The sequence below is a fragment of the Hibiscus syriacus genome, unplaced genomic scaffold (assembly GCF_006381635.1).
Source record: "Hibiscus syriacus cultivar Baekdansim isolate YM2019G1 unplaced genomic scaffold, ASM638163v2 tig00112517_pilon, whole genome shotgun sequence".
NCBI lineage: Eukaryota > Viridiplantae > Streptophyta > Magnoliopsida > Malvales > Malvaceae > Hibiscus > Hibiscus syriacus.
The window spans coordinates 415,223-430,762 of NW_024063353.1; the positions used below are offsets into that span (position 1 = coordinate 415,223).

Below are 15,540 nucleotides of genomic sequence, written 5' to 3' on the forward strand. Positions count from 1 at the left end.
AAAACTTTATGTTCCAATACTTTCGTTCGCTTTGCTTGGTAGAGTGGATTTAAAACAATGATAAAAAAGATTGAAGACATCTCAAATTCATTTTCTTCACTTTCCATCATCTTCCACCGTCCATCCTTCCATTTTTTCGTTCTATCAAGTACACCCTTACTGTTTCTTTCTTTTCTTTTGTTCCCCTTTTCTCTTTAAGCTTGAGCATCACCGCCCTTGGAAGTATTCAACATTCAAATCAAGACTGTTAGTATTCCAATTCCGAACAAGCTTGACCTCCTCTTTCCATTCGTTGTATTTCTCCCCGCTTGATCACATTTGCCTTCTGTCTCGGCCTAATGACTTGCAAATAGGTGGTGGAGGCAACGATTCGACCATGCTTGGTTGAGCCGAGTGAGGACCCTGACGTGGACGTTCGTTATTTTTCTACTCAAGGACTTGAGTCGAGGTACCCCTAAGCCAAACTTATTTCTAAGATTTCACTGTCGAAGACCACTTTGCTGGGTGCTTAGATGTTTTTAATTTACCCATGATAAATTAAAGATTAAGAGAATAAATAATTATTATATATCTTTGTCCTAAAATTGGACTTAATAAAAATAAATGAAATTTATCCCTTTAAATTGTTTCTTAAATGATAATTCTATTGTGTTAAACGAGTAAATTATCAAAATACTGGTACTTTTATTTTCTTCGAAAGAGTTTTCAAATAAATATTTCGTAAACAGTTGAAGTGAAACCAAAAGCATGCACAGTAGGGTTTGCCATGGAAATCGCGTTCATGTCGGGGTGAATATTACAATCCCCGACGTCAAAATTGATCCCTATTCAAGTACAAAGTAAAGCTTTTAATTTGGTGGTTGAAGAATTCTCACCAAGAACCGGTGGCTCAACCTCATTCAGTCCAACAACCAAGGATCAGTGACCATTGGCGGATTCAGAATTTTTGTTGTTGTTAGAAGTATGACAATTCGAGATGATAAAAAGAAAATCTTATTTAAATAATTGATTCACACAAGTCACGGCAAATAACATTTAATTCCATGACAGGATCTCGTCGTAAAATTCGTGTGAATGAATCAAGAATAAAAAAACGATTAATAACATGAAAAAATTATTCTATTAAATAATCGAAATAAGTGTAAAATAGATACAAAATCGAAATTGCAAGAACTGAATGGAAACGAGTTGAGACTTGCAACTACGTTGTTTTCTTAAGATAGATTTTCACTCCTATGGTGCTTGATATCATTGGTCGTCTGTCTCCCAAGATACAACAACTAGATGATCAACTACAATCACACTTCTATAGAGATCACACACTATTCTCTTACCTTCATCTATCACAAAAAACTAGAGAAAAGAATTCTTTTGAGTTGTTTTTGAATGTCTTTAACCTGATAGGTTTACATATTTATAGAGATTTCACATAGTGAACAATTGGAAACTTTTGACCTAATGAAGCATGTACTAATGAGAATCAAACAATCAAACAATTTCCAAAATTATTGTTTTGATTAAAGGAACCTTTTAATATTTATCCTTTTAATTCCAAAACATTGTGAAAAGATATGCTCTATTTGAGGAAAACTATTTCACATTTAGGTTAAAATATCCGCAAGCCCACAAAGAACTCGATCAGTTTGGACATTCACGTTACTCACATCGTGCACGTCTGCACACACTACAACAAAACTGGCATTTTGCGGTGTTTTTTTACCTATAGCGGCATTTATAAGCGCCGCAAAAAATACCTGCGGCGTTATAACAAACGCCGCTAAAAATAGCGTCGCTAAAGTTCGCAGCGTTTATGAACATAAAACGCCGCAAAATGTAACGATATATAGCGGCGTTTTTTCAACAACCGCCGCAAAAGGTGCTGATATTTAGCGGCGTTTGTAAGACAAACGCTGCAATAGGTTTTGACATTTCGCGGCGTTTTTTTACAAACGCAGCAATAGGTTTTGACATTTAGCGGCGTTTGTTTTACAAACGCAGCAATAGGTTTTGACATTTAGCGGCGTTTGTTTTATAACCGTCGCAATAGGTTTTGACATTTAGCGGCGTTTTTAGGATAAAACGCCGTTGATGATCTGGTATATAGCGACGTTTATAGTATACAGACACCAATAAAGGTTGGTATATAGCGGCGTTTGCAACAGAAAAACACCGCTATATGTGTTACTATTTTGCGGCATTTTTTGATACAAACATCGCTAAATGTATGATATATTGTGACGCTTTTTGTAACAAACGCCGCTAAATAACACATAATTTAACCAGTTAAAATATTATTGTCGTTTACCCCAAATATATTTTTCAACCTGTTTCATTATCCAACAATCATAACAACAATAACATAAAACTCTATATCCATAACAAGCAACATAAAATCCAATATAATAAATAAAAGTTTTCATTAACATAATATACGTTCAATTAAACACAGTTCAGTAACAATAACATAATGTTGATAACATAAATGAGTCTATGATGGTGGATTTTGAGGTTGAGTTTTCTTTATCATATTCATCATATCATTGAGTCGTTTTTCAAATTCTTCACATCTCTGCTGATATGTTGCTTCTCTCTGTGCTGCCGCTGCTTCCCTTGCTTCATTTTCCGCTTTCATGTTAGCCATTTGTTGATCCATATCATCCAATTGTTGTTTTAAACGACTAACTTCTAATTGGGAAGATTGAGACTGTGATGACATTTATTGTGATGAACTGGATCCAAAATATTTGGTCGGAGTAACAAATGATCATTGACAACGCATTCGACCATATCTTTCAGGACCCAAAACGTCATTAATAGCTCGGTTTTCAATGTCGTCATCATTAACAAGACCGTGACTCGAACCCGAAGCATAATACTCCGCCCTTTTCTCTTTCAATTTTTCCTACTAATAAGGTGAATAATTAATTAAAATAAAAAATGTCATGGTACAAATATAAATAAATTCAGGTAAATTTAAAACATGTACCCAATAAACATACCATAATTTCTGCAGCTTCAGCAGTCATAGGAGTTCCATCCTTCTTCGTATGTGTCATGTCGAATAGTTGGATTCGGCCAACTTTAGAACCAGATGTATTTTCCTACAAAATATCATAATATAATTACTATGAGTTTGTATGTACATGGAATACAAAAAACAATGTCAATAATCTATAATACCTCCTCATTAGCTATACAAGCAAAACTCTTTGATCCAGCCGTGTGCGTAAACTTTTGATGTTGCATGCTAGTGACACCAACATGCTCTCGGTCCTATAATGTCAAACAACCACTTTTAATGATGCTTTATAATTTGTTACAATTATTTCTGAAAAATACAGCATACTTGTCCTTTTTGTGAACTCCAAAATCTGACTGCATCTTCCCATTGGTACCTGAGCATTCCAGGTGGGACTGTTTGCAGCCTCTCTTCAAGACTGAGATCATTCTTGAAGTATTTCTTCTTTAAAGAGCTCTTGTGGTCCCTCCATCTTTTCCCTAACGCTTGCTTCACATAATCGTCAGAGACCTCTAAAGAAAATTTCTCCTATACAACAAATAAGTGTGCACTGTAAGTATACATTAGTATTGAATTGCTATAGAGTATATACTAATAATGACATTATTACCTTAATAAAATCCAACGCTTGATTTTTGTTACTATTAGGCATTTCACGCCATGACTCATAATTGATCGGTAACAGATTCGCATTACGTCCAACTATGCCTAAGTAACCTGCTAGAAGACGTGCTTCTGGGCCAATAGGTTGACCGACATCGTTTCTTGAAACTTTGACACGATGCCCAGGAGGAAGTTGATATAATTCCTTCAAAGTTGTACGTCCTCGAGTCTTGCGCGTTCCAGCATTTTCAACTATAGAAGAAATTATTAAATGTCAGTTTTGAAAATGATCAAAGTAGTTATAAGGCGTTTCTTTAACCCGTTCATTTTAACACCTATATTCATTGGTGTAGTTAATTATTCTAGGTAACCCGTTCTCCTTGGGATCCCCTCCCGTTTCTTTAACCCGTTTTTATTGATTTTCAGGAATCGTTTCAGTGTATTCTCACAAATTAATAAGGAGAAAACCGAACCTAATTTTCGCATCCCAGATCCCAGTTCTTTTAACAAAAATCTTACAATTTAATGCGTGTGAATCACGGAATTGCATGTTAATCATTAAACTAATGAACACGATTCCTTATATATATGGTCTATAGTTAGTTTAATCCTCATTTGAATCATTTTCACTTTCAAAATAGCTTATAATTATGGCGTCGGTTAGATTTATTAGGGCAGTGTTCCTATACAATTTTAGTGTGATCTTAAATCACGAGAAAATAGGGAAAAGGAAAGGAAAAAAGAATTTAAAAAAAAACTTAAGAATTGAGAAAATTTCATAGGTCAGCTTAGAGAAAGGGTGGAAGTAATAATCAAAGGTGACAGTTGGAGAGAGCTACAAAAAAAGTGTTACAAATTCTCCTCGGCTTTCGTTCTTTGCAATCAGTTGTACTTTTCTCTTCACCAAATCTAGCAACCCCTTTGACGTATTTTAAAAAATAAACTAAAAATTAAAAAACTTAATCACCTTCAATATGAAACAGAGAAGGCCTAGACCACTCCGAAACAGTTTATATCATTTTCCCCTTTTAGATGTTTCTCCTCTCACTCCCCAACTCCTTTTTGTTTATGCTTTTGATATTAGCTATAGTGCAACTAACATAACCTAAGACTGTTGAGCAGCATTAATTGGTTTCATTGTGGGTGAAAAGTTGTAGTGGGTGTAGAATTGAATTCAAGTGTGAGATCTGGCTAAATGATGTTTAACTCTATTTTCCTTTTTTTCTGTAATATCTTGAGAAATCTGCAGTTACATATGAAACCCTTACATTATTTCCTACAAATACCAACTAAAATGCAGATGGAGTGTGTCTATATTATAAAGCATGGATAGTTCAAGTTAAAATACAATCAGGTTAAATACACAAACTTCCTCATGCAACCATCGCAGTATAGACTACACAAGTTAAATGGACAGTTAAATTGTACGGAATTGAAAGACTATTATCAAATTACCAAGTTAGATTTAGAAGAATCAAAATGTCAATAAAAAACCAGTGATGCATTGTGAAAAGATTTAATCAATCAAAGGAAGGATTTAATCAATCAGGTTAAAACCTCGCATTTGTTTTCATTTGCAGTGTCCATAATTTAACCAGAAAATAAAACCAAACAACTATTAGTCAGTCGTTAAGAAAGGGCTAACAACTTGAAACATCACAAACCCAGACAGGTCAATACTAGGTTATCGACACACATTTCGGCAGCCGGGGCCTGATCTTTAGTTAAAAAACCGAAAAAATTCATTAATTAAACACGAAAAACACTCGAACCTCTGACTAAGTATCTCAAGATGTGTCCTGTTGTGAACATATTTAAACCTATGGCTGGTGTACCTTAGTCAAAGACAAAACTACTGCCTAAGATAGATTGAAGATTGCAGAAAACTTATCTAAGCTCAAAGATTGGACATTTTGGGATATGAAAGCGAGACCTGCTGCTAGCGAAATAGAGGCAAATAACACACCTTTCAAGCTTCCATGTCCTTGTGATAGATGTCCCAAAATCAACTTGCAGTACTTGTCTGCCTCCTCCAAAATAGAATGATAAGAAAAAGAACTAATGAATTGATTGCATACTCTACTGAAAGTTTCACGATGAAAGAAAAATGGAAGGATACAATCACATAAATGCAAAATAAGGGTAAAAGATACATTAACTATCCAAAAGCAAAGGCAGTAACATATATTAAATCAGAATTCTAAAGTTTTTCCAAAACAGTCGGCATTTAAGACTTTGATAGTCAAAAAAATATAAATTCAATTCGAGTCAAATGAAAGCTTGTAAAACTAATTAATTCAGCTTTACACAAACCTAAAGAGCAAAGAAATAAACCAAGATTTAAAACCTAGGATAAAACATTAAAAATTGTAAAACGCGACCAGAATATTTAAAAAAATGCAAACAACTTCCAAAAGTAAAAAAAAAATCAGATTGAATGAACGATGAAGATCTAAAGTAAATATGGGAAGGGAAATCGGAATCAAACATACCTCGATCCAAGACCGTGGATTTGAATGATTTGAAGACGAAATGGAGGGAAGAGAGTTTTCGGAGAGAGGAGATCAAAAAATGGGGGGATAAAGGGAGGAAGGAAGGAACCGGAAGTTTGTGAAAGGAGTGAGAGAGATAGCTTTAGCGTAGAAAAAATCGATGTCTTCTTTTCCCTGCTGCTTCAGTTGCTCCTCTCAAGACACAAATAAGGATTTTAGATTTACCCTTTGTAATATATTTCTTATTTACTGGTTTTTTTAAAGTTGCCTTACAATTATGTTGCGACATTTGTAAAAAACAAACGCCACTATAGATTATACATATCACTGCGTTTTTCTCAAAACGCCGCTAAAGTACTACTCTATTGCGCGTTTGTTGAAAAAATGCCACTATAGTTTAACCCTTTTGCGGCGTTTGTGTATAAACGCCACTAATTATACAATTTTGTTGCATTTGAAATGCAAACGCCGCTATATGTTTCAAGTTAGTGGCGTTTAATCTCAAAACGCCGCTAAAGTACAAATCTGTTGCGACGTTTATTAAAAATGTCGCTATATGTCTAAAGTTAATGACATTTAATTAAAAAAAAATTGCGGCGTTTTCTATCAAAACGCCACTAAAGTTCGAATCATTTGCGGCGTTTGTTAGCAACACGCCGCTATATGTGAACCCTATGGCGGCATTTTGTAATAAACGCCGCTAAAGTACTAATTTATTGTGGCGTTTATTACAAAACGCCGCTATATGTCTAAATTACCTTTATTTAGATAAAAATGAATTTACATATTTAATTTCTACTCGACATCAACTAAACTGACTGATATATGCAGCTTTATCTAATTCACAAATATACATTTTAATGAATCCACAAGTTATGCAAAATAAAAACTAACAACAAAATAAATTAAAATTGATAAACATTAAATTAAATGTATGGTTAAACCTATTGCGGCGTTTGTTGAAAAAAAATGCCACTATAGATTAACCCTTTTGCGGCGTTTGTTGTAAAAACGCCACTATAGACGAACCTATAGCGGCATTTTTCGATACAAACGCTGCTAAATACATTGATTTATATAAGATTAACATTCTTTAAATATTTAATTTATGTTGTACATAACATAAATTTACTATCTTGTAGTTTAACCTAATTACCAACATCCATACATTTCAATTAAGTCATAAGTTATGCATAAATATACTTAACAACAAAATACATTAAAATTTAGAAACATTAAAGTTATGCATAAACAGTCTGCATCATATTGTTCACTATAATATATTTAGTTCTGCTTCTTCGTGAGGGAAGGACGTAGGAAAGTTGTTTTCCTTGTTTTACGACGCATCGTTAAGTTTTTCCTCCCTGTAAACTCTATATGGAGTAACTGTTCATCCATTTCACCAAATAAATCCCCTACCTCCGGTTCACCAAGAAGACTCTTTGCACGCTTCAGTGCTTCACTTGAAACAGATAACAAACTTCCACCTACACTATGAAGCTTGATTGAAGGTGGCTTGGGAAATGAATCAAACATTGAAATAAATTTAAACAGATGATATAAAATGTTTACTTGGAGTAACAGTAGAGGAAACATCGTCATCATTGAGGATACATACTGCTTTTGCAATTGAAGATTCTTTCAACGCCATAGAGTTACCAAATTCGGTTCTAAACATCGGGTATTTATCAACTCCTCTATCATCATTCTAAATAAGCTTCGAAGATCCTACATGCGTATGATCTATGAAATTTTAGTGACCATAGAAAAATAGTATATAGCGGCTTAAAGATTTATAGATTATTACCTTCAAGTACGAGATCAACCATGGAAGGGTATGGAGCAATAGAAGTTCCTTTCTGGTCATCATCTAGTTTCGACGGCGAGACCGGACCGATAGCCTCCCAACGATAATTTGATCCATCGTCAGAGCAAAGACGCCACACAGACATTCCTACGATAATTTCTCTTACTCAAGGCAACACCTGCTCCTTTTTTTTCAATGCGTTAGCTTTCTGGGTTTTCCCCATTTTCAGAATACCCACAAAAACAAAAATGAAAAATATCATTAATTTAAGAAGGATCAAATCGTGCAATTGTGTTATAGTTCGTCGATCAGATGGCCGATTTGGTCGCCGAGACATTCAAAAGACGACGTCGCTTGGAATCGTTCTCAGCCTGTTGTTGTACCAGAGAATAAGGTTTGAGGGAAGAAGAGTTAAAATGATTTTAGGGTTCAGGTAGGAGAAAAGGAGGACCATATATTTAACATTTTGCGGCATTTTTAAGCAAAACGCCACTATATCACATACTTTTACGGCGTTTATAAAAAAACGCCACTATTGATTAATACTATTGTGGCGTTTGTCTAAAAACGACACGAAAGTATTAATTATTGCGGCGTTTGAGGTATAAACGCCGCTAACTTACTGCTATATTGTGGCATTTGGCCTAAAACGCCACAAAATTTCTTCTCTATTGCGGTGTTTTTTGTTAAAACGCCACTATATGTCCAATATATTGCAGCGTTTGTACATAAAACGCCACTAGATACAATAATATTGCGGCGTTTATCAAAAAACGCCACACCATTAATACTCAATAGCAGCGTTTGTACAAAAACGTCGTTAAATGACTACTCTTTTACGACGTTTGTTAATAAAACGCCATAATAAATAACTCTATACCGGCGTTTGTTCCAAAAATGCCGCTAAATTACTACTCTATTGCGCGTTTTTTGAAGAAACGCCGCTATATTATCATTTGGCGGCGTTTGGATTATAAACGCCGCTATATTTCAATATCTTGTGGCGTTTACTCTCCAAACGCCGCTAAAAACGCCGCTATAGAACACTTTTGTTGTAGTGACATTTATGAACCAACAATTGGTTTCACATTTTCCTCAACAATATTTGGATCAATTTCTCATTCAAAGCTCCAACATTATATAATTTTTCCAACATATTTCAGGGTGAGCACATATCTATTAATAACAAAAAAAATTCTTATGGGATGAGTACAAATAAAATTTCAGTATAGGCACCTTCAGTAAAATAAACAAATCACATAAATAAATTCGGATTTTAGGGTACACACGTAATCTCAATCTCATTCAATCCAACCACCAAGGAACGATGGCTCAACCATATTCAATTCAACCACCAAAATATTCCCTCTATGTATTATTAAAACCTTCGACTTCATGTATTATATACATTGAACCTTGTCGTCGTCGTCGTCTCGGTGAAAGAAGTATGGAAGCAAACCTCCCACATGGAACACAAACCCTCAACATTACTCACTCCTCCGAACAGGTATATACTGTGAATATTAGTATTTAGGGTTTGATTCTGTCTTTAAATCTGAAAAGTTTTAAGCATTCCATTAATCAATAACATGACTATTAGTATTTAGGGTTTAGATATTAATATTTATAACTTCATCATTGTTGTACCTCTTTTGGGTCCCTTCCACGAGTCTCATTTTCATTGTCATTTCCCAGCCTATCAAAATCTTTGGTTCTTCACCGATCAAAGCCTAGAGTAAGAGTTCTCCGAAAGAACTCCTCCACTAAACCGAGCCTTTGGGATTTCATATCTTTCGACCTGTTAGTATCTCGACACGATCACTTATAGACTCATATGTGATCCTATAAAATCAAATCTACTATCTGAAAATCGTATCTATTTGTTATGTCAGCATAAGATCATCATCATGACCCTATATCTTACACCAACACTAAGGGTTAAAATATAAATCACCAAGCATGACGAGAGAGGGAGGCCTGAATTATCTTTTCTTCTCTTCATCCATATACTGCTCGAGTGCTCGTCGTCTCAAGTTTACCCTTCTACATAGAATCGTCGGTTACAATTCTACGTCCAAATAAAAAAAAGATTTAGTCTAAAATCATTACATCCAAATTTACCATCCACTGTCCCTATAATCAAATTTACGTATAAAAGCTTTGATCATCATCTAGGGTTACAACTACGAAGGAGCCTTTTTTTTCATAAACGATGTAAGATATAAGAAGGGATTAATAATTCTAGACATAAACTCTTCATATTTTCCAAACAAACAGATAAATATTACAGACAGGTAACAGGTTTGTCGTATGGTTTTGCAGGAAATGAGATGTTAGGTGCACGTGGAACATTCATTTGAGCAAGAACACCAAGGCATGGACCATAACATGAAGGTACCGAACAACGAGGTTGACCAAAACCTCGCCCTCAGATCTTAACTAAACCAGGTCTAGGGTGGCGGTACTTTCAATATTCTAAACTAATTGGTCCATAAATAATCTCTAGTTTGATTCTTGTAAACCAAACATTAGGCGAAAGTATTATTTATGTACTTGATCCCATAAATGATCTCTAGTTTGATTTGTCTGCAACTCCCATTTTTTAAATTTTGGACAAAATATTGTTGTTTTGAGTGTGATGACAGATTTAGATTTAACCTGGGTGGATGCACTAAGCCTCTTAGGGCCAATTTCATCCCAATTATTAAAAAAAGTAAAATTTAGTTTAATATGTTAAGGAAAAATGGAAAAAATAAAATTATGCATACCCTATTTTTAAAAAATATATATTAAAATTTTAGACCTCATTTTTTTTAATTTCTGGATCCGCCAATAAGATTTAACCACATGGCTTCACTTGTAATGGAACATAATTATAACTGGAATAGTTCCTATAATGTACTTAATGATATTTTGAATCTTAATTTTTTTTAAAAGATATTTTTTATTTTTATCAACTAATGAAAAAAAGTAATGGATTTTTAATAAATGTTATCTATTTTTTAATATTTTTTCAATTTTCCCGATTTTTCAATTTTTTCATTTTTAATGCCTTAAATATTATATATATGTGTGTATGTTTTTTAATATTGCATAGTTTTAAAATATTTTTACTATTTTCAAATGTCTTTTGAACTTTCTAAAATTTTGCATTAAAGGAAAAAATAACTATTCTAATAAATTTAATTATAATGTATATTAATATAGATGACTATTTTAATAAAAATAAATAAATTTAATTATAATATAATCATGGATAGTTCAATGAGGGGACAAGTGTGGTAGTTGTCCTCGTGAAAATTTAAAATTATTATATATTTTAGATTTTTTATGTATTTTATATTGAAAATATGTTTTTGTCACATTAAAATTTTATAAGTTCATCTATTCTTAAAATTTTAGAATTTCACATACTTAACATAAAATCTTACGTTCGTTCATGATTATAATAAATGTTATAATATATTTTAACCTTAAATCCTTAATTTTTTAAAATATTAAATAAAGTGCTTGACAGTAAAATCACTAGTAAAAATAAAATTAGTAGGGTTAAAAAATAGTATTCTAAATATATAATATAATTAATATATGTTATAAAACCAGTGTGTAACAATAATAATATAAAAATGTAAGTTGGTGTTATAAGTAAAAATAAATAAATAATATATATATAAGAATTTCACACGCATATATGTAAATAAAAATAGAGTTAAAACATTAATATGTTTAAAATTGATGTTATAAGAAAAAAACTGTATGTATATAAACCTTTTATTATTTATTATAAAAATAATAACAACAGTTACAAAAACTGAAAAATATAATTATATGTATAATTGTTCCGATTCTTATATCTTCTTTTACGAATTAAATAAATATAATTAGAAGATTATATTTACACTTAATTGAAAAAGTATATTGTTTTTACGTCGAATTACAATAAGATTTAGTTACACAATAAATGTCTATAGATTTAAGAATAATGAATATTAAGCCCTGCAGTGGTGGATTTAGAAAAAATTAAGTCAGCACACATATATTAATAATATAAAATTTTTAACACGATAAAATTTCATGGTAGACATCATAAAATTTCAAGGTAGAGACACATATATTAATAAAGAAAACTTTAAATTTTAAAGAAGAAAATTCGAATTCTAAACAATTTCATAATAGACACGTGTCCACCCTAACATTAATATGCGTCATTGAAGCCATGCAGTATGACATATGTCATAGGGGTGTTCAAAAATACCCGACCCGATTGACTAGACTCGACAACCAGACTGTTCGAATTAAAATATTGGGTATTTTTATAAAAAAAAACCCGACCCGACATTTTCTATGTCGGGCTCTGGTCATAAAATTCCATTTTTCCGGTTACCCGAATACCCAGTTATAATTATTTTTTATATATATTATAATATTACATATTTAATTATTAATAATTTTATATATTAAATTAAACTAATAAAATTAAAAAATAAACCCACTCACCTAATAATTGTATGTTTAATAATTAATATAATATTTTTTAATAATGTAAGTTTTATATTTAAAAAAATTAATAATTTTAAAAAAAATAAAAATTAGATACCCGATTACCCGAATTACGGGTACCCGTAAAATTCAGGTATTTAGAACAACATCGGGATCGAGACACAAATCAAAAAATCTAATATCCAAAGATCCGGTACCTGAAATCAATTACGCGGATTTTAACACCCCTAATATGTCATTGGTAGGGATGGGCATGGGTCGGGTTGGGTCGGATTTTTGGTCCATCAGACCCGACCAGAGAAGAAGGGGACCTCCACCCGTGACCCGACAAAATTAATTTTTCACTCGACCCGACCCGATAGATAGTTTAAAAAACCCGACCCGAAATAATAATAAAATTATTTTTATTCAATAAAAACAGTGACTAAATTAAAAAAACATAATATATGGAGGTGTATTATTGTAATTATTCTTAAATATATAGGGTAAAATTATATATATTTTTCGGGTCAGATCGGCTTTTTTTCACCCTAAACCCGAACCAACCACCACATAAAAAACCCGACCCGATCGGGTCGGAACCCGTCGGGTCGGAACCCGTTGGGTCGGAACCCGTCGGGTCGGAACCCGTCGGGTTCGAGTTAGATGCTCATCCCTAGTCATTGGTGGATAGCTGGCTTCCCGAGGAACAGAAAAATTTGCACGCTCTACTTCCCAATCCATCATTCATATTTTCTGTTTGGTGAGTTAATTATAACTACTTTACCTTGTGATTAGTAATTTGATAATAAATAATATTAGTTTACGTGCCATAAATATAATATTTTATACAAAAGTTAACTGTGTTAAATTTGAGATAAATTAAATTAAAAAATCACTTTTTTATCATTGAACTTTCGAAAATTTTATATTACAATGATTTATATTATTGATTTATCATGAAATGATCACTCAAATTTTATCTCTCGTTATACTAAAAAATTCTTATAATTAAAAGACTATTTACATAATTTATCTTAAAATTTATTAAATCAAGATTGTAGGAGTAATAGAGATTATAAACAATAAATTCAATCATAAATTTCATACAAATATAATTATAGATACTACAGTAATATATTATATAAGTCATCGTAGTTAACTTGTTTAAGCCATTATTTTTTAATGAAATAGGAGAATAATGCACTAACAAGAAAGAAAGGAAAAAAAAAAACAGATAGAGAATAATATAATTACTCGATTCAAATCACTTGAAAAGCGACACATAAGTTGATTTAGTTCATCATTTGATTCGTTGGCGGCGTCATTGGGGCTACAGTATGTTGTTTCGTTAAATTTCCGTGATGTCCTGTAAAAAAGTAATCATTATACATATGTATGTATGGTCATGGCAGACTATTAGATGTGATTAATGTGTGTTTTGCAGATAATAATGTATAAACATACATATAAATATTTTGTGACTTAGGTGGAGTTTGTTTGTAAGAAGAAGAAAAATATACCAAGAGCAGGGTTGATCCCTCGGTTGTTGAGTTCTCGATATTCTTGACAGAGAGCACAATGTTCAAGCACGGAGTGAATAACTCGATCCGAGGCCGGCGCCTCTACCAACCCAAACCGCTGCCGGAGCTTTTTCCGGTAGGGTCCGGACACCACACACGGTGCAAAGGCATAAACAATCCCACTAGTGGCACAAGCTGCATGCATATTTATATTAGTAGCTCAAATCATCAGTCAAAAGAGCAATCCAAGTGGTTTAAAATTAAAATATCGAAGTTTTAGTTTATACTATTACTTGTGTTCCCGTTGTCAAGTACATCTGCTATCTGCCCAAACGTCACACAAGGAAATACGGCCGTGATAAGAGCTGCATGCAACCAAATCACACAAATTTTCCCGTAAAAAAGTGATTGAATGACGATCGATATAATGTGATTACAAAGGCGACTCACCGTTGGTTGGATCATCCATGCAATCAAAGAGCCCGGTGGTCCAAGGGACATTGTGAACCGGTTTTGTTAGCCGCAAAGGCATCGGCCGATGTTGCACGGGCGTTCCGACGGATAATCCTCCCTGTAATGAACCGTTTGTGGGAACAACATTAGGGTGGCTCTGTGGCATTGGCGACATTGGACTGGTTGTATGGTACGGTGGAGCCTGTACAACATTAACACTATTTTGAGGCTGCGGATAAACTACGGCGGCTTGATGCTGTTGTGACGGCGGTGGATAAGGATGATAGGCGGCTTGAGGCTGAGGATATTGGAACTGAGATTGGGATTCCATCGGCAGCCTTCCCATTTTCGACTCGGTTAGTGTCTAGGTCTTCTCTTTGTGTCTAAATTATAGGAGATATGAGTTCCGGCGTGGTTGACTTAAGGGCTTAATCAACATGGTTTCATTTAGTTGACTTGTGATGACAGAAAGTAAAATCCTCGCTGGCTTTGTTAGCTATCTTAATCAAGTTAATTATACTAATAATCTTGCACTAAGAACCCCAATATTTCAGTAATAAAATAGCTTTAGTTGACTTTCATACATTGATTCTATATCAACCTACCAACTAGTTATTGAATATTATTTTACATTCTTGAATTTTGATGACAACCACTCTTTAATATTTATAACCATTTAAACAATAGGGAGACTAGGCTTATTTTGGTGGCAAAAATCAAGTGTCTATGTGATAAAATAATTATTATTATTCATTGAGGATCTAATTCGAGCACCATATATGACATAAATGTGAGTGTCTAATATCAAAAAATTAACAATTATCTTTGAACGTATACTACCATGTAATTACCTCAATTAATATATATATATATATATATAAAGTTTATTTCGGTGTGATTCTTCTTCTCATGGCCCAAAGTCAATGACCAATTATAAAGGCCAAACTGCCGACAATTTATATCCTTAATTCCCAAAGGCCCCTTCCAAGACAGATACAATTACGGCCTTTTGGTGCCTATGATTGTTAGGACTAACCCTCTATTTGTAATTTCCTTACTCTTGGCACCATACAAATACAAAAGAGATTATACGGTCAAGGTTTGAATATTTAGATGGTTGACTTTTTCAATTGGTATTACATTTATAAACTTATAACAACTAAT

General features: G+C 33.1%; 1 protein-coding gene across 1 annotated transcript; it reads right to left on the reverse strand.

The window, feature by feature from the left end:
• Positions 1-13,885: 13,885 nt before the first annotated feature.
• On the reverse strand, positions 13,886-14,722 carry LOC120181155 (protein PLANT CADMIUM RESISTANCE 4-like). Its single transcript, XM_039186348.1, has 3 exons — positions 14,374-14,722; positions 14,217-14,288; positions 13,886-14,118 (listed from the first exon to the last, which is right to left on the reverse strand). Exons 1-3 carry the CDS (start codon positions 14,720-14,722, stop codon positions 13,886-13,888), a joined length of 654 nt encoding a protein of 217 aa, XP_039042279.1.
• Between the last annotated feature and the right edge of the window lie 818 nt (positions 14,723-15,540).